At 39.8% G+C, this 19,162-nt stretch overlaps 4 protein-coding genes across 5 annotated transcripts in view; 2 read left to right on the plus strand and 2 right to left on the minus strand.

Annotated features, from left to right (window-relative positions):
* The window catches only part of LOC116618007, a 32,013-nt gene extending 30,750 nt beyond the window's left edge, over positions 1 to 1,263 (plus strand). Inside the window, exon 4 of the mRNA XM_032381225.2 lies at positions 46 to 1,263. Within this exon, the coding sequence (XP_032237116.2) occupies positions 46 to 211 (166 nt within the window). The 3' untranslated portion in view covers positions 212 to 1,263. The remainder of the gene's footprint in view (positions 1 to 45) is intronic.
* On the minus strand, positions 1,060 to 3,457 carry LOC5501456 (conodipine-P1). The gene is made up of 2 exons (XM_001622690.3): positions 2,764 to 3,457; positions 1,060 to 1,884 (listed from the first exon to the last, which is right to left on the minus strand). Exons 1-2 carry the CDS (start codon positions 2,971 to 2,973, stop codon positions 1,570 to 1,572), a joined length of 525 nt encoding a protein of 174 aa, XP_001622740.2. The 5' UTR covers positions 2,974 to 3,457; the 3' UTR covers positions 1,060 to 1,569.
* A 233-nt stretch (positions 3,458 to 3,690) lies between these two features.
* LOC5501454 (DENN domain-containing protein 11-like) lies at positions 3,691 to 14,187 on the minus strand. 2 transcript variants are annotated; one of them, XR_007306259.1, is made up of 10 exons: positions 13,918 to 14,187; positions 12,853 to 12,952; positions 12,537 to 12,698; positions 11,662 to 11,803; positions 10,625 to 10,763; positions 7,447 to 7,572; positions 6,953 to 7,100; positions 6,120 to 6,176; positions 5,449 to 5,775; positions 3,691 to 4,707 (listed from the first exon to the last, which is right to left on the minus strand). XR_007306259.1 is itself a non-coding variant. In XM_048720718.1 (9 exons), the coding sequence occupies exons 1-9, from the start codon at positions 14,129 to 14,131 to the stop codon at positions 5,568 to 5,570; spliced, it is 1,296 nt and encodes a 431-aa protein (XP_048576675.1). In that variant the 5' UTR covers positions 14,132 to 14,187; the 3' UTR covers positions 3,691 to 5,567. The 2 variants fall into 2 exon arrangements, 1 of the variants encoding a protein (XP_048576675.1); XM_048720718.1 differs by having other exon boundaries at positions 3,691 to 5,775.
* A 596-nt stretch (positions 14,188 to 14,783) lies between these two features.
* On the plus strand, positions 14,784 to 18,800 carry LOC5501453 (selenocysteine lyase). The gene is made up of 5 exons (XM_001622695.3): positions 14,784 to 14,934; positions 15,241 to 15,788; positions 16,297 to 16,480; positions 17,273 to 17,457; positions 17,952 to 18,800. The coding sequence occupies exons 2-5, from the start codon at positions 15,255 to 15,257 to the stop codon at positions 18,312 to 18,314; spliced, it is 1,266 nt and encodes a 421-aa protein (XP_001622745.3). The 5' UTR covers positions 14,784 to 14,934; positions 15,241 to 15,254; the 3' UTR covers positions 18,315 to 18,800.
* The last annotated feature ends 362 nt before the right edge of the window (positions 18,801 to 19,162 follow it).

A 19,162-nucleotide genomic window follows, 5' to 3' on the forward strand; every position in this document is an offset into this window, starting at 1 on the left:
TACGGTATAATCACGTGATTCACCCCTGCATTTTTGCATTAACAGAACCCTGCGCAAAGAACTCCACAAAGCTACTTCCGATATCGAGGCTCGCATCACCAAGGGTATCTCATATAAATCCATCACCACAGGGAACCCAAATGACGAAGCGACACCTGTTGAGATCTTGCCGCAGATCCCGGATGTTCTTGTTAGGACTACGACTGTATGACCATTAGCATAAAGTCTATATAATGTTATTTTTTAATTGAAAACTAAAGGTAGGGGAAATCAGCCTCGTTCCCAGGCGTCTTAGCGGTGCGGCCACATTTTTTATGACGTCACCTTTTGATTTCCCACTTTCAGGGTATAAGATTTCGACCAACTGCCATCCCTTAGGGGGTGATGAAGGATTTTTCCGATTATGCTATCTCTTTGGGTAAAATTTGACCAACTGCTATTCCTAAGGAGATGTTTAACGTATTTTTTTTTCGACTCTGCTATCTCTTAGGGCTATAAATTTCTTCGACTACACCCAATTTGCCATATCTTTAATAGGGGTAAGAATTTCTGCTGACAACGCCCAAAAAGTGCCATCCCTTAGGGTTAAAATCTATTTTGCCTACAATAACCCCGTCTGTTTTTATCGGAGTCAAAGCATTTTTGTATTTTTAGCCAAACCTTTTTGTATTTAGCTCGACTGGACTCTACAAACATCTTTTGCTGGATCCTGTTCAAAATCCTGATTTCTAGCCTTTTCTTAAAACGTCATCGCTAAAAGCAGCATAGATCTATTGTAGGGCTTAGATAACGATAACATAGTTGGCTTAGTACCAGCCCCTCCCCCATTCCTTCCTTAGGTTTTATGAAATAAACTTCAGCTTACTGAAAATCGGCGTAATCTACTAAACAACAAGTATTTCGTAGCTTTTGGTTTACATCATTGATCGATCACAGACTAGTACCCACTCTCTAGAATGGAGGGGCGAGGCGCGCACCAAAATACCCTGTCCGTCCCAGGCCCTTTGAGCGCTGCCTCATTAATCTTTGGGTCTTTGCCATCAAAGTCAACACGCAACGTTTTGCAAAAAGTTTTTTAATGTTCAATGCCTCCACTAAATTTTACGACTAGATGTTTAATCAACGCAGTATAGATTTGATCAAGCCTGTAATTTTAGATTCATATTTTAGATTTTTAGATTTTTAAAGTTTTTGACTATTGTAAAATAACGTAATTCAACCTTCGGGTTGCAAAGTTTTTGAATAAACCTATCTATCTATCTATAATCGCTCTATACCCCATCCCCCCTGGGTACTAGAGGGCCCTCAAAGGACATTCCTTCTAAAACCAGAACATCCAGGAACTGCACATGACATAAACCGACACGAAAACGTTTTGTTGGCCGCCAAATCGAAAAATCGACCCAGATTTTAACGATTTTAACGATTATCACAGGGTTCCCACCTCAGGCTCTTTTAGATAATGTAGAAAGAAACCAGGATGCCAATGATTGACATGTCTTATAAATTGTTCTCTTTCATTTTCCCCTTCATGGCACGATTCTCTCTGGGAAAATTCCCCTTAGACTGTCACAAATTCGGTAATTTCGGTAGATCCATGTAAGGACTCCCGTGTTTATCGGCACAAGTGTTATTGCAGTACTGGTTTTCTCTCACTTCAAAATTTGGCTTTCCGAACGTTCGCACAGCTTTGTAATACATTTCCGCCACGAGGTTACAGCGCCTCTCTTCCTTGCTTAGTCCCTGAAAGAAGTACCAGACCTCCAGCAGCGCGCTGACGAATCGCCGATGACGCACGTGATGACGACGCTCTTTGCACGTGTTCTTCATGTCTGAGAGAAAGGCATCATCGCATAGGTCACGTGTCCAGTTGTAGTGATGACCCTGTGACAAAAAGCCAAAGGTCAGAGATGGAGAAGCCTGTTCGCTGGCCTTACCCTTTTTTTTTACTGTGGCCGCCATCTTGTTTTGTACTGGTCGCGCGGCACCAGAGGCTCCAGCTCCACGAGCCGCGAAGCGGCGACAACGAGTCGCCGCTTTACTCCTCGTAGTCAATAAAGGGCACATATAGTAAACGAACGAATCTCGAGACTCTGGTACCCAGGGTAAATTGCTATCGGCTGATTTTAGAACTTAGTCAATGAATCATGAAAAATTGATTTTGGACAAGCGTCAGGCAGTCATAAATATCATATAAAAAACGCATAGTATTCCTTAATAGATTTTTTTGGCCGCCAAAAGGGGGTGCGCACCACCCCCTGTGTACGCGCCTGCAACTTGTATTTACTGTCCAATCCGTTGTATCGCGACGCCGCATTTTCAAAACATCGATTTGTTTTTTGTCTTTTGGGATATTCTGTTCCGCCAGTCAAATTATTCTAAGCCAATCAGATTCTTGCCATCTCTCGCCTAGTGCAGTTACCTTTCTGTCGCGACAGTGTCTGGTTTTCGTCCAGAGGATAGCCATAGAAGTGCACAAAGCGAGACTCTGATTGGCACAGAATGGTTTTAATGACGGAACAGAATACCAAAAGAAATCCGCGTTTTTGAAAATGCGTGTCGCGATACAACGGATTCCACAGTAAAGAGTAAAAAACAACGTATGGCTGACTAGGTCTCTAACATTTTGACACATTTTCTTTCTAGGCTGCGGAGCTGAGTGAGCAATGCATGCTGGGAAGTCACCCCTCTAAGCAGCGCTTCTCTGCGTAACATTTTCACAAAGTACACATCTTTTCTACAACTTCAACTAGAGGTACTCACACATCCATAACATATATCGTGCTTGTTGCATGACGGCGTGAATTGTTTCTGAAAAGGAGCCTCCATTCCTAGCGGCACGCTGCAGCCATTTGTATACTTGTCCGCCTCACATTCACGCACCGCTAAGCCCAAAACACGCGGAAAAACAAACATGAATCCAATAATGGCCAGCCCAGTATTCTTGAAGTTCACGCAGTTATGAAATCCCATCCAGTCAATGGGGATATCAGCGTTCAGTCGTTCATTCAGTCGAAATTCTCAACCCAATAGTTCTATCTCCAACATTCTTCTGTGTTCATTTTCAACTGTTATTCCCCTCCTATTCGGTCATTTCCATTTTCACCGTGAGTATGGCATCCTTGGTAGAAGTCCCTTCAATTTTACGGTAATGTTGATCAGGAAGTCGACCCAGCAATAAAGATGACGATATTTTGACCTTGGCGATATTTTGACGTCAAAATATCCGTCCCAAATCAACACAGTTGAAGAAGATCATCGGACAAATATTTCTTCCCAATCACGTCAAAACTGGATAACTAAAATTCTTATTTCTGAAGAATAAGAATCGCGCTTTCAGCGAAGTTGAGAGGGTTCTTTCGGTTCTCGTTTATCGGTCGGCCATTTTGGATTGATCCGGTTGAATAAGCTGTTATAAATTGTTGATGATTTCACTTAAAGAAAGCGCTTACTGGTACCATAAAATACTACAAGAATGAGAAACACTCTAATCTCGCCTGGTACCCAACGGTAAATAAAAAACCTTTGCTTGTCATGATTTTTTGACAAGGATTCTTTGTCAATCAGAATCTGATGATTCTTTAAATAGACCGGGAAAATAATGAGTGGTCATTCAAGCTCACTGTCCGCGTTCAGATATAAAACAATAACACAAAAAATAATAATAAACAAATATTAATCACAATACAATTTAAAGCAATGTAAGGAATTTTATTAATAGAAATTAAACCTCTCTATGGCGATAGTAATACAATTATGTTTATCTACATATTCTGAAATATAATATTCTGAAACCATTTTAATTCTCTATTTCTGTTATCCAAGTGTTCCAAGGCGTAGAGCGTGCGGAAACTCGACCCCCCCCCCCCCCCATCCCATATTTTTTCTAGCACCTTGTTTTCGCTGAGCTATCTTTGCGTTCCAACTTCTTATGCCATATTGTATTAGGACCTTCCCTGCTGGCAGAGGCCTCTTTTCTGGGTATTTCTCTTGGCTGGCGTTCGCGAGGAGAAGTCTATTTTACCAGGAAAAGAAAAATATCCCCAGAAAAAAGCGTACTTTCTTAAGTACTGCATCATTAGAAAACCAAGCCTCGCAATCAAATGTTTCCCGTCCGGATTTCTAGAAAAAAAGAACGAGCGGGTGGGTTTTTATCTTATTTCCTGAATTTTTATTATTGTCTTCCAAAGGACCTTTCAGACAGGGGAATTTTGAATGCGTCTCAAAACGCAAACAGAAGCCATCTTGCTTCACGAAGCAAGTGTTTTATTCACTGACGAATACGACGCAAAGTCGATAAAATGGCGAAATAAGAGGCTTATAATCTTTTAGTTAGAAATAACAAATAATATTTTTTAAGCCGCCCAAAAATATGACGCGGGCGGGAACGGAAAACATTTGTATATTTTTACTTGGCCTAAGGGTCCATTCATTAGATATAGGTTTCTGCACTTTAGTGCTATCTATTGCATTTATTTGCGCCAAGAATTTAAATTATTTAACCCTCCTAGCAATTGCTAAATTGCACTGCTTGCTTTATTACAATACATGCTCGAGGATCCAGCGTACTTTGCGGGCGCTCCCAAAGGTCACCCCCGCAAAAGAGCCGCTGGAAAAGTTTATAACAATTTTGAGTTCCAAAACACTGGGTAATGACCTTTGGGAGCGCCCGCAAAGTACGCTGGATCCTCGAGCATGCCTTGACTACTGGGGCCGGTTCCTGAAAAGCCGATTTGCGCTAATCCAGGGTTAAATTAACCCTAACCCACGATTAAATTTTTACCCCCAGATTAGTTCCGTTCCCGAAACGCTGGTTAGCGCTAACTCTGGGTCAGTTTGGAGGTAAAATCTAACCTCGCGAGGTGGGTTAACTCGCTAACCAACTGTTTGGTTGGCGTAACACAGGCCTCCCAAACTTTGTAGTAGAACTAAAGCTTATAAAATAAAGTTGTCGACAAAAAAGACGTTACACAAAACAATGTAGGGATCAAATATCCTAACATTTCGCTTTATTATGTGACCTTCGTTGCGATGCTGACTTGAAAATTGTGCTGAGACAGACAGAAAGTTACATGAAATTTGTACTTGAAATGAATCTGTCTCGCTAGTGTCACGCACCAACTCGAATCCTGCAAATGACACTTTTTTGGCCATGAAATGGAGGTAATTACAGGTGATGTAGAGGTGTTTTGGGGCTTTTCTGCGAAAATAAAACCACCAAAGGTAAATTTAAGTTGCTTTCTGTTGATATACTGGGTACCCTGTGTGAATTTTACTCCTCAAACCAGTTTTTCACTCGTTTAATCCAGGGTTAGTAATTCGGGGGATTACTTGGCTTTCGGGAACGGTGAGTTATCCGTCGGTTAGCTGACCTACGATTAGCGAATTTTAACCCGGGATTAGGCGCTGATCGGGGGTTAAGGTAATCGGCCTTTCAGGAACCGGCCCCTGATCAACAGTGTGATCACGCGAGGGACCCATGTATATTTAGATAATGATACTTCTAAATTCTCTCCACCTTATGAATAAAAAATAATATTGGTACAATGAGTTTATATTTTGATCAGTTAGTGAGGTTCGTAGAAAGGGCAGCAAGTTGGTTCCGGTATTTGGACATTGATCCCGTACAGTTCAGTAAGGTCGGCTAAAAAATGAATGTCAGCTTTCGGGTCCAGTCCCACGCGGCGTATCACCTCAGGCGTAAGTATTCTGTCCTCCGATGACGCCACTTCGAATAACGCTTGGAAAAGTGTGTTGTTTAAATGAACGAAATACCTAGGGTGATAAAAATGTTACAGTTTAAAAAGAGAAAAAAATACGCCTTTAACAACATGGATCTAACCCTCTGGAACCCAGGGCGTCGAGGTCACAGGAGCGAGAACGAGGCGGAACAAAGTCGACGGAGGGGTAGGGGGTAGGGGGCGGGACTCCTTTCTCTTCTCTTTAAGAGTGCTCTTTGAGTATCTTCAAGGAAGAAGGTTATTACCCCTTCTCTTCAAAAATATTTGCATTGAAATGTGATGTGCGATGGATTAGGAATAAACATCGAAACTTTTTAGAGATTGTGTTTTCTTCTTTTGATAGCGTTTATATTTGTAAGGTTTTAAATAAATTCTCACCGTGTGTACATTTTTTCATCATCGACGACCTCTCCTCCAGTTATCAACTGATCTCGTCTGAAAATAAAAAAAAAAGACATTGGCTTGCACACTTTGTACAGAAAACTCCAAAAGAACGCCTTGTTGTATGCAATCCCCTGCAGTTGTGCTAATAGAACAAACTCATGGACTCGACATTGCTTTTTAAAGCCACATGAACTCAGTAATCTAGTCAACCTTCAACTGAACTCAGTAATCTGATTCCCTTGTATTTTTAGCTTTATAGTTATTATAGGGTGCTGGTATCCTTCAACTCCAAATTAATTTTATCCTGTTTTAAACTTCTTCATTTGGGGTAAAATTGCTTGTTGCTGTGAACAATCTTCCTAGTTGCACGATATGGGAGGCTCAGGACAAGCACTTTGTGATGAGGATGACAGAGCAAAAAAATGGCATGCAATTTTCCAATTCTCAATATATAAGCTCAAGATTCCGCACACAAGAAGTTACTCTGACCAAAATTCCAAATTTTAAAGAAATTTAGAAGATATGAAATTTAGATATTAGCGAGCACAGTTGGCTTAATTTCTGATCTGAGCCCGACTTCTCCTTAAAAAAAGAGGAGAATTCATACCTAGAACATTTGAAAATTGCACTTCAAGCCTCATATCTCGAAGACAAATCCATTAGAAAAAAACACTTTTTGATATGCTTGAATGCAAAAATTTAAGCTTACCGAAGTTAACCAAACATTATTTTGGGAAAATTTTTTTGCTCTGTCGGTGAGAATAGAGATCAGTCAAAAAAGCATGCAGAAGATGACAGAAAGAAATATTTGTTGCGTGTGAACTAACCTGTATATATCAAGCATCTCAAACCTCTCCCGATCCTTATGATTGGCGTGAGCTGTGAACACCAGGTGTCGTTTGCATCGTATGTTCTGGTTATCAACATACACGTCCCATACATTCTCTTTAGACTCAAATATCTTTTCTGTAGTACCTGCAAGTAGGGATGAGAACAGGAGTTTGGGGTGGGGATGGGGACACTACGGATGAGGGGACTGGAGCTGGGGTGGCAAACGAGGGGGGAGGAGTGGGGTTGTGAACTAGAGGAGAGGGACAAGTAAACCACCCTAAGGGACAGGGGGAACTGCGTCTTAGAAGTGGGGATGGGAGATAAGGGGGAAAGGAAAGGGTTTCGAGCTAGTGGAGAAAGGCAATGAAACTGCACCCTAAGGGAGAGGGGTATGTAGCACATATGCCATGCTCCTGTAGATTTTGGGTAGTCCGCACCCCTATATCACAGTGGTTTCAGGTTGAAGGAAAGCGAGAGAAACCATACTTACATGCTATGTACTTGTGCTCATTAAGCAAAGCAGACATGTCGCAGACATTTGTGAAGAACAGTGGGTTGCTACCAGTTTCAAAGCCAAAAGGAATGCCATGACTTGCCAGCAAACAGGCACAGTAAACTAGAGAACAAGAAACAAAAAATGAAACGCCATGACTTGCTAGCAGGCAGGCAGAGTAAACTAGATAATGAGAAGCAAAAAATGGAATGCCATGACTTGTTAGCAGACAGGCACAGTAAACTAGATAATGAGAAACAAAAAACGGAATGACATGACTTGTTAGCAGGCAGGCACAGTAAACTAAAGAAGAAGAAACAAAAAACGGAATGCCATGACTTGCTAGCAGACAGGCACAGTAAACTAAAGAACAAGAAACAAAAAACGGAATGCCATGACTTGCTAGTAGGCAGGCACAGTAAACTAAAGAACAAGAAACAAAAAACGGAATGCCATGACTTGCTAGTAGGCAGGCACAGTAAACTAAAGAACAAGAAACAAAAAATGAAACGCCATGACTTGCTAGTAGACAGGCAGAGTAAACTAGATAATGAGAAGCAAAAAACGGAATGCCATGACTTGTAAGCAGACAGGCACAGTAAACTAGATAATGAGAAACAAAAAATGGAATGCCATGACTTGTTAGCAGACAGGCACAGTAAACTAGATTATGAGAAACAAAAAATGGAATGCCGACTTGTTTGCAGACAGGCACAGTAAACTAGGTAATGAGAAACAAAAAATGGAATGCAGACTTGCTTGCAGACATGCACAGTAAACTAGATAATGAGAAACAAAAAACGGAATGCCATGACTTGTTAGCAGATAGGCACAGTAAACTAGAGAACAAGAAACAAAAAATGGAATGCCATGACTTGTTAGCAGACAGGCACAGTAAACTAGATAATGAGAAACAAAAAATGGAATGCCACGACTTGCTAGTAGGCAGGCAGAGTAAACTAGATAATGGGAAACAAAAAATGGAATGCCATGACTTGCTAGCAGACAGGCACAGTAAACTAGATAATGAAAAACAAAAAACGGAATGCCATGACTTGTTAGCAGACAGGCACAGTAAACTAGATAATGAAAAACAAAAAATGGAATGCCATGACTTGCTAGCAGACAGGCACAGTAAACTAGAGAACAAGAAACAAAAAATGGAATGCCATGACTTGCTAGCAGACAGGCACAGTAAACTAAAGAACAAGAAACAAAAAATGGAATGCCATGACTTGCTAGCAGACAGGCTCAGTAAACTAAAGAACAAGAAACAAAAAATGGAATGCCATGACTTGCTAGCAGACAGGCACAGTAAACTAAAGAACAAGAAACAAAAAATGGAATGCCATGACTTGCTAGCAGACAGGCACAGTAAACTAAAGAACAAGAAACAAAAAACGGAATGCCATGACTTGCTAGCAGACAGGCTCAGTAAACTAAAGAACAAGAAACAAAAAATGGAATGCCATGACTTGCTAGCAGACAGGCTCAGTAAACTAGAGAACAAGAAACAAAAAATGGAATGCCATGACTTGCTAGCAGACAGGCACAGTAAACTAGATAATGAGAAACAAAAAACGGAATGCCATGACTTGCTAGCAGACAGGCTCAGTAAACTAAAGAACAAGAAACAAAAAATGGAATGCCATGACTTGCTAGCAGACAGGCACAGTAAACTAAAGAACAAGAAACAAAAAACGGAATGCCATGACTTGCTAGCAGACAGGCACAGTAAACTAGAGAACAAGAAACAAAAAATGGAATGCCATGACTTGCTAGCAGACAGGCTCAGTAAACTAGAGAACAAGAAACAAAAATTCCCCCTTCCTGGTCCTTTTTTTTCAGCTCCCCCTTATTAGAATTCCTACCCCTGCAAATCATTCTTAAGAGTTTTAAAGTAGCAGACTATTCTTAGCTATTGTTAGAGGACACTCCTGGGGAGGGGGGTACTCCCTCATATTGGTATACAGGTATGTGGTAGGGTATCTTTTTTTTCTTGCTAGGTCTCTGGTAGAGTGGACAAAGTTGTCAGTATGGCTGCCCAATACATACATTGCTGCATTAAGCGAAAAAGACAATTTATTTAAACACCATTTGATTGACAGTGAATTTCTGCTTTAATCACGATTGGACCACCCTTGTAGACAATAGTACTGGAGAGTCAATTATCAGTTTGTGTAAACATAACCTACAGTTGTTTGACAAGTGTTACTATAAATCACATTTTGTTATCAGTATTAGGCTTGACATTGTTGTTTGCATTGTCAATCCAAGCATCTGCAATGTTGATTTCACAACCTAAACCAAGTCATTTGATATCGCGTCGTGACTGCCTTGCATTTGGAATATTGCGGAGAGAAAAGTGTTATTTCACAGGCAGGTTTATATTCTGCCACGGAACCTCCATCTTCCTTTTTGGAATCGTCAGAGGGTTTTCCCACCACAAAGCTGAGAAAAAATAAAGATATTAGGTTATAAACTCGAATCGTATCCCTTAGTATCTCATACGATTGTACTATCAGCGTATAAACAGGGTTGTTTTCAAACTACGTTTTGACCTAAACCTAGCGATATTTCTCTCAAAATATTTTGCCACATTTGAGACACCAATTATATTTTTTGAGTGGAAATAGCTCAGGCCTAACTACAAAGCTTCTCTGAATCAGTGTTATTGTACTTACCATCTCAATTCCTCATGTATGGGCCAGAGTGGTGCAACAAGCCCGCGTTGGAAATGCCCAAGCTGACCTCTTTCACTGTGAACCCTAAACGTGCGTCCTTTTGAACCTACTTTTTTTGAAACACTAAACTTGTCCCCCATGCTTGCGTTGAAAGAACAGCTATGGTTTCCCTTTACTACACATTCAAAGTTTTTTTTCTCTTTTCGTCGTTATGTGTTTCAAGTGATGACGCACACACTATGCCCCAGGTATGGGTATGGAATAGGGTATATATATATTTAACTTAATAAGGTCTGCGGTAGGGTATATATCTTTAACTTAAGGTCTGCAGTAGCGTATGTAATTGTAGCACACCCCTACCCAAAAATAAGTGGAGTACCCCCCCCCCCCCCCCCCGGGCTCTACCCCTGGTACAAAATATTGAAATATGGGAGAGAGATAAAAAGTATGATAAATTTAGAAGTTCAAAAAGAATATTCATAATCACAAACCTCTATAACAGGCAACCCCAACAGGAGGAGGAGAGAAAAATAATATTCTTTTCTGGAGCAGTACAAGCTTCCAAAGAACAAAGATTTTTTCTCCAAAGAAATTTATAAACTGAGGAAAACAGCCAGCTGGGTGAGTTATCTAGAAATAAAATAACAGCAACAAATTAATTGTTAAATACTTGGTTAATAGCACTGTGAGGATTTCAATTGTGAATGGAAATTTCCTAAGTTCCTAATCTTTGAAGTTCCTAGACTGCGAGATTCCCAGATTGCAAAAATCCTAGACTTAGATACTTAGATGATTCTAGACTACAAAGTTCCTAGACTACGAAGTGCTAAGACTTAGAAGTTCAAAGACTGCAAAATGCCTAGACTTAGAAGATAGAAGTTCCTAGACTTATACGTGCATAAACATTGAAGTTCCTAGGCTTAGAAGTTCATAGACTTAGATGTTCATAGACTCTGAAGTTCCTAGACTTAGAAGTTCATAGACTTTGAAGTTCCTAGACCTTGAAGTTCCTAGACTTAGAAGTTCCTAGACTTACAAGTTCCTAGACTTTGAAGTTCCTAGACTTAGAAGTTCCTAGATTTAGAAGTTTCTAGATTTAGAAGTTCCTAGACTTAGAAGTTCCTACACTTAGAAGTTCCTAGACTTTGAAGTTCCTAGATTTAGAAGTTCCTAGACTTAGACATTCCTAGACTTAGAAGTTCCTAGATTTGGAAGTTCCTAGACTTAGAAGTTCCTAGACCACAAAGTTCCTAGCCCTATTCATCCAACTTTGTTATTGTTTTAATTCAATATTGACAGACAAATAATGTTAGGAAATCCTAAAATAATTTTCTAAAAAATTTTTTTACTGTGGTTTAAGTTCAGTTCAAAATTTCACAAAGCTTTCTCAAATCAGCCAATTAAAATGGATGCTTTTCCAGACTCAGTACTTTGCTATGATGACAAAATGGCAGCTGATAGAGACTTTTTAATCATAAAGGAAGAAGGGAACCTAATGGTTCTTTAAACATTTTCTCCATTATCTTACCTTTAAAATTGGAACGTCTTCTAAACCAGGCAAATGTTCTGGTGGTGGTGATGGTACAAAATTGTTTCTAACAATGCAGTTTTTAAAACTGTGAAAATAATCCTCTAGATCCCCATAATGGCCAGGGTTGTCTAATTGTTTACTGAAACAGAAAAACATGAAAATCAATATGGTTAATTGCCTGTTTGTTTTGTTATAAACATGAGCCAGATTAAATACAGTAAATATTTGTTTAGTGCCCTGGGCACTTCATATTTTGAGTTGCAAGTTGAAGCGGGGTTCAGTTCTATGTGAATAAGTATCAAGTCTTTCTTTGATACTTTTCATGCATCTCAGAAGTCTTAACGGGGTCAACTCTGAATAAGAAACTGCTACGCATTTAGAGGACATGCTCCTTCCCTCCCCCCCAATAAAAAAATAAGATATAAAAATTTGAAATCACTAATATAACACAAAAATTATTCACCTTCTTTACAGTAAGATAAAGGAAGTATTTGGAATATTGCCCCCTTATGTTGATTTTTGGGGGGTAGAGGAGGCCAACGCCCATGTACCCCCTACCGCCGTGTTTAGCATAAGTAAGACTGGTCTTTAAGGTTACGCATTGGCACACTAGCCTTAACTGTAAATTTAATTTGTTATGGTCTGTTTCAACTAGGAACAGAAAAAAAGATGGAGAAGGAAGAGATGTTTGATACTCACATGTGAAAATAAGTGTTAAGGAGACTAAACAGCTCCTTTAATGTCTTCTACACTTGCCTTTCCTTTTGACTGATTTTCAGACATGCATAAGCTCTTACTTCTCCGTGAAACTAGTGAACACAACTAGATGTATTATGAATAGGAAAAGTCAATCTCTGTTTTGTGTCACTTACGTTACTTCATCTTCCAGAAATGGCATATGTTCATGAAGAGATGTATATCTTGCACACAGAATGCCAACAGACTTCATTCGCGACCCTCGCTCCTCCACATTTTCCACTGATATTCTCTCGTAACAGCTCAAACCATATAGATTGTCTTTAGTCTTGAAATATCTGGAGACATTCATTTTTTTTAAATGGGTAAGACCAATACGGCGTGAAAAAGCAATGAAACATCACTATCACTAGGATGATAACATTTTTACATGGATAACTGCACACAGCTCATGTGACCCCCATTTTTCCTGGCTTGATTTGGGGAACTTACACAAAGTCCTGTGTTATGGTATGTGATCCACTGACCAATGCCTTGAATTCTACACCACTGAGGTCAGCATCTTTCGGGTATTTCCACTCTATTATATTGCCTAAAATAAGACAAAAACAAACTTTATCATTGTCTGCTCCACTTGCCCCCCCTTTTGGCTGATTTTCAGACATTCATAAGCTCTTACTTCTTCATGAAACTAGATGTATTATGGATAGGAAAAGATATTTCCCCAAGATATTTTATAAAAGGCTTATGTTCTAAGTCAACAAATTAATTTATTTGATTATCAATTATTTTATATTAACTTTTCCACTAATTTGTTTTACGTAAGGTTCTTATTAGATTGTAGTCTATTACTAAGGTATTGAATTCTATTACTAAGGTATGAGCAAAACCAAATCATTGTTGGATAATAAATAACTTCTTGAATTTTTGTGTAAAACATCGCTGGAGCATGTTTTCTCTTGCCCTAACGGGCTTACCAAATTATTTGGACTTGAAAAAAATAATCCAGCGATATCTTCATACAACTAAAATGTCCTATAAGACATACTTAAATCATATTGGACTGAAAAACAACTATTATAATGTCATTAGGCGTCTAAATATTTATCAGTCAAAACACATATGATACAATGTCGAAGTCAATCACACATATTCAAGGAATATGCCTACTTTAAATTATCATGCAAAACGCCCAGGTATTAGAGAGTCTCTCTTGCGCTGTAAATAATGAATGACAGGATATTCTTGAGCCTAATCAACAGTAAATAAATAAGCATATGTCTACATCTGTATTTTTTACCCGTGAACTACGTTGCACCTTGTCTCGCCAGATGAAAAGCCACTTTTTTTTTCAAATGACGTGAAAATAAATTGCGCGACGAAACACCCGGACGAAATCGAGAGAGGAAAACCCAAAATGGGTATCTATTATCTTTAAGGGTTGCGAGTATTTATTCCAATGCCAAAATCATAGTTTATTACAAGACGTCTTTCAAATTCAACACTAAAAGTACGATTATCCCGCACGGTAAAATCAGCAGAATATGAAACTCTCACCTTTCCGTGTGTCGAAATGTACGATGAAAACTGCCGCTATTAAATCCGGGAGAGTTTCTTGTCTTGGAGAAAATATATTACCGCCATTTTCAACAGGCAGAGAGCTCGGCCTTGGCGGTTGCTTCTCAAAGCTATAACGTGGTGCTAAACCCCTTGGATCGTAAGAGAAGTCCGGGGTTTCTTCACTGTCGACTAGCGGAGCATCGTCCGCCATCTTGTTTTGCGTGGTAGCATAAATATTCAAAGCACCCTCCCCCGCATAGTGAAAACAGTAAAGTGGAACGTTGGAGGGGGGGGGGGGGGGGGGGGGGGGGGGGGGGGGGGGGGGGGGGCATTTACATTTACATTTACATTTATTTATTTGCATTCGATTTACATTGATGGTATTGCATAGCATAATATGGCTTGAATGAGAGTATTCGGTCTTGATTTAAATGTTTTGCATATAAAGTGGGCTACTTTCTTATTCACAAAAGGGTCAACATTATTAAAAAGGAACATAATTTTATCATCATTACTTAGATTGTCAAAGAAAATGTAGTGGGATTGGATATCAGAAAATAATTGCTTTCGTTCAGATGGGATGAGACGCAGAAAAGCATGAAATGTTTTTCATCCTCTAAAGTGTTACAAATCTGGCAGATACGCTTCTCTCTTGGAATCGGAGGTTTTGTGTGTCTGCCTGTTTCTATGTTTAGATTAAGATTCCCTAGTCTGAGTTTGGCTAAAGCTTTTCTGTGTTCCATCTTAAGTATTTTATCATATCTAATGGTCACTTCAACTTATGGTTATATTTTTTAGCTCTTTGTAACAGATAACAGTTTTTCCTGGAACACATTACTTGGAGCTGAAGAAAATATTTCGTTCTGCACTCTGACCGCTGATGAGTAATCGAGTTTCGTGGGCGCGTGAGGTCACATGAGATTTAGCCGAGTATTCTTTGGTAAAAAATATTTCACGTGTTAACATTGTTTCAAAATGGGACAATCTTGAGAACGTGGTGGCTATCTATTGAGGGTAAGATTGACCGGCTTGATGTTTTCTATTTTCATTGAGCTGTGAATTTTTATTGTTTGAACGGATCCATTAATTTTCAGTGCAAATCTCAAGTCGAATTTGATCGCCGAGAATTTACTTAACTTAATATCCAATTCTCTTCTCGGAAAAGCGCTAATTAGCCGGTGGTAACACATCGACCGTTGAATTTTGTGCATTCAAATGGTTAATGGGGCAACAGTGAAAACATAGTAATTGATTTTTATAGGCGAGACGATTCTTGGCAAGGCTATGAATTTATAACACATTTCTGTCTTTTATCTTCAGTGTAATCTTCTGTAATGACTGAATCAAGCAGAACCATACAACCCATGATCTATCTAGACTACAATGCAACAACTCCCCTAGATCCAACAGTTCTTGAGAGCATCCATAATGCATTGCAAAACGCTTGGGGTAACCCTAGCAGTTCACATCATTTTGGGAGTGAGGCAAATGGCATAATTAAAAGATCACGTGCATCTATTGCAAAAATGATCAATGCTCACAACTCAGAGATTATTTTCACGTCTGGTGGGACAGAATCAAACAACATGGTTATTCACACGGCAATAGAACATTACAAGAAACAAAGGGAAACAACTGGAAGAGCTATCTTGCCACCCATACCGCATATTATTACATCAAATCAAGAGCATGATTCTGTGTGCTTACCCCTTAAGCAACTGGAGGCAGAGTCAAAGATTGAGCTAGGGGTTGTCCACGTTTCTAAGAGCTCTGGTATGGTTATGCCGGATGCCGTCATGGATGCTATCAGACCCAATACATGTCTGGTGTCATTAATGTTAGCAAATAATGAAACAGGCATTATTCAGGTAAGAATGTCTGAGTTATTGCCTATGCTCCATTACTATGGCAGTAAACCTGGGAATTTGAAGACTTTGACATGCTTTGTGTTTCTGCTTTATAAAAGAAACATGTTCTCCATATTTTAAAGCAAAATCCCGCAAAATAAGGGGGGGGGCGCTTTTTAAACCTCCCTCAAGCCTTGAAGATGGAAATAAGGGTTCCACTTTTTCTAGCTCTTACAGGGTTGTGATCAGTCAATTAGCAATTATACAACAATATTCACAAATCATGCACTCACTGATTGGAGTGTTAGAGTACACACAAACGCTTGGCGTCAACTCCCCCAAAACTAGATTGCAACGTAAGGAAACATTTTAATTACTATATAAAAAGTAGATCTCATTTGTTTGTGCATCTTCACAAATCTGTGACATGAACAACATTCATGCAACTTGACTACTTCTCACTCTCAGAAAGACTTTTCATTAATCTGTGTTCAGCTAGGCCTCACCACTTGTCTTTTTGTTATTCTAGCCGATCTCAGAAATTTTCAAATCTCTACAAAGTATTCAAAAGAAAAGATCAGAAGCCGGGCTGCCTACCATTCTCACGCACACTGATGCGGCGCAAGCACTCGGGAAAATTCCTGTGGATGTCTTGGACTTAGATGTGGACTATCTCACAATAGTTGGCCACAAGTTTTACGGCCCAAGAATAGGTACAAATCAGTTAATATATTTTTCATATTTGTTTCAAAGATTTGTCAAATGTCTGTCCAGGATTTACTAGGGGGGGGGGGGGAGTGCACAGTCACAGGTATCACAGAGCTGTCAACCCATCTTGTAAAATATTGTGAAATACAGGAAATATGTAAAAAAAAACAAGGGCCAATGCCAGTGAATACAGAGATTGTATGAGCATTGTCACAAAAATTAGGCTTGTGATGAGGTCCAAAATCTTGTGACAACTGCCTAATGCGGGTGAGTTGACAGCTATGGTATAATATATATAAGGTATCAATATAAGAAATGACCCACTTTTTGGGCAGCAACAGGGGGTTTGCACCCCCCTGATATGTGCCTAAGTGTGGCCTCAGAAATCAGATTTACTGATTTTTTTCAGATGTTTGGCTAAAAAATAACAGGAAATATAAAAAAATCCATGGAAGAATAATGGATCCAGCCCCCCTTTCTTGAAACCCTTGCTTCAGCCCTCCCCCCCATTTTTGGACTCCAGGATCGACCCCCTGAAAACTATGTATACATTATCCGGCAATAAGATTTAGTTGACATTAGAATCTTATTCACATTAGTAAGCAGCAACCAAAAATAGTGGTCACTATGCATTAGCATCTGATGTTTTGTTTTGTCCATTAGTGACAATAATAATATTTTAGGGGACTTATCATTGCTTTTCGTTCCCTCACAACAAACTTGTATAGGTTAAACCTACTGCAGTAAATGTATTGCATTTTTTTTTTAACTGAGTATATGTTCTTTTTTTGTACCAGGAGCCTTGTATGTCAGATCTTTAGGTGAACCAAGTGGCCGGCCTCTCTACCCAATGTTCTTTGGTGGTGGCCAGGAAAGGAACTATAGACCAGGAACAGAAAACACAGGAATGATTGCTGGGCTTGGCCAGGCTGCCCAGCTTGTGGTGGATCATTTATATGAGTACCAAGAACACATGGAAAATGTGCGTCTGGGGTGTATTCAAGAGAGGCGTGTCCAAAAAGGGTCATAGCTGACTAGACTTGGCATTTTCCCTAACCCTCACCCAGAAGTGAAGCCGTGGCTTGACAAGCAAAGCAATAGCTTTTTTACTTCTCTCAGTTTTACAGCATATCAGAAGCAAAATATGTTTGTGGCACGTTTTTTCCTCTGTTTGCAATATTATGGGATGATATATCTGTAGGCAACGTAATGACAAAAAAAAAACATGAAATCCATTCTGTGAGCTATGCATCATGTTGATCTGTAACTCAAATCATAACAACAAATAGATAGTTAGCCTGCCCTTTGTAAGCCAGAAAATTATTGGAAAGGATGACCTGCCTCCACCATCCCAACCCCCACGCCCTGTTCCCCCACCCCTGGTTTCCCTGACTCTGCCATTCATGAGATGGGAGGTAAACTGACTGCATGGTTTGCCTTATCACCATTTCCTTTTCTTCTTTTTGTGTTTTCCAGGTCAGAGACTATCTTGAAGCTAGTCTAACTGAAAAATTTGGTAAAGAATGCATCCACATAAATGGGAGATTCTCCACAAGCAAGCGACTTCCAAACACCTGTAACGTTTCATTCATAGGGGACGGCCTCCATGGGCGGACAATCCTGAAAACTGTCAATCACTTACTGGCAAGTGTAGGGGCTGCGTGTCATTCCGACAGAGTAGCCAAGCCTTCACACATTCTGCTAGCTCTTGGTATTCCAGATAAAGTTGCTATGAATGCTGTTAGAATGAGTGTAGGTCGAGAAACATCAAAACAGGACATTGATGTTGTTGTTACAGACCTTAAGACAGCTGTGGAAAGCCTTCAAGTCCAAAATTGAAAGCCCATTCCACCTAACATCCACCTCTATGGCACACAATGCTGTGTGCTCAATTTAAGGGGGGGGGGTTAGGGGCACATTGACGGTTGGCAGAGAGTCGCTCTGCATTGCCTGTGTCCCTTGCCACTGAGGCAGTTTATCGCCTTATGTCTGAGGAGCTTTCTCCGGTTTTGCTCGTTCCAATTTAAAATTTGAGGCTAATAATTTATTCTTTTAGACTCTACCCCTCTAGATAACTGTCAAAGGTAAATATGTTACCCAATTTCGATTTAAAGGAAGGGGGTTCATATAGGGATGTATGGAAGAAGTTTTTGTTATCGAACAACAGAATCCTGAAGGAAGGGGATCAAAGTTTTCTCACTATTGCGGCTTGCTTATATTGTCGGCCTAATCCCACATGACATCTCCTTAGAATAGTAATAACTCTAGAATACACGTTTTCGCTATCAGAGATTGCTGAACTTATTAAAATCCACTTACAATTAATCTATGCCCTTTTGTGTTTGTGCGTTTGCGCTCACAAGAACTCTGCTTCTATTTTCAAGGCCGGCACGTTTCACGATAAACTGATAAACTGACGACAAGGATCAATCTTTACTCGGAAATCACGACTTACGATTTTTAAAGAGCATAGATCAAGATTCACGCTGATCAAAGTTCGCCATTCACGAATCACGGCGAAGGTAGCAATCACGGATCACGGTTTTTAATTTTTCCTTTTCACGATTCACGATAAACAAATCCGTTCACGGAACACGAAAATAACCCTTGCCGCCCCTGAATTTTCGTTTGCGTTTAGCTTTCGTTTTCATTTATTCCCTCGCGGCCCACACGGTGGATTAAAAAGT

Source organism: Nematostella vectensis, chromosome 13 (assembly GCF_932526225.1).
Source record: "Nematostella vectensis chromosome 13, jaNemVect1.1, whole genome shotgun sequence".
Taxonomy (NCBI): Eukaryota; Metazoa; Cnidaria; class Anthozoa; order Actiniaria; family Edwardsiidae; genus Nematostella; species Nematostella vectensis.

Bases quoted from the DNA above. Each gene is read 5' to 3' on its own strand.
- LOC5501456 (XM_001622690.3), bottom strand. From the start codon at position 2,973: ATGGGATTTCATAACTGCGTGAACTTCAAGAATACTGGGCTGGCCATT. The intron at 1,885-2,763 runs GTGAGTACCTCT...TTTTTGTCACAG, and splicing joins ACGATATATGTTATGGATGT to GGTCATCACTACAACTGGAC.
- LOC5501454 (XM_048720718.1), bottom strand. From the start codon at position 14,131: ATGGCGGACGATGCTCCGCTAGTCGACAGTGAAGAAACCCCGGACTTC. The intron at 6,177-6,952 runs GTTAGTTCACAC...TTTTATTTTCAG, and splicing joins GAGATGCTTGATATATACAG to ACGAGATCAGTTGATAACTG. The intron at 5,776-6,119 runs GTGAGAATTTAT...TTATCACCCTAG, and splicing joins GATGAAAAAATGTACACACG to GTATTTCGTTCATTTAAACA.
- LOC5501453 (XM_001622695.3), top strand. From the start codon at position 15,255: ATGACTGAATCAAGCAGAACCATACAACCCATGATCTATCTAGACTAC. The intron at 16,481-17,272 runs GTACAAATCAGT...TTTTTGTACCAG, and splicing joins GTTTTACGGCCCAAGAATAG to GAGCCTTGTATGTCAGATCT. The intron at 17,458-17,951 runs GTGCGTCTGGGG...TGTGTTTTCCAG, and splicing joins ACCAAGAACACATGGAAAAT to GTCAGAGACTATCTTGAAGC.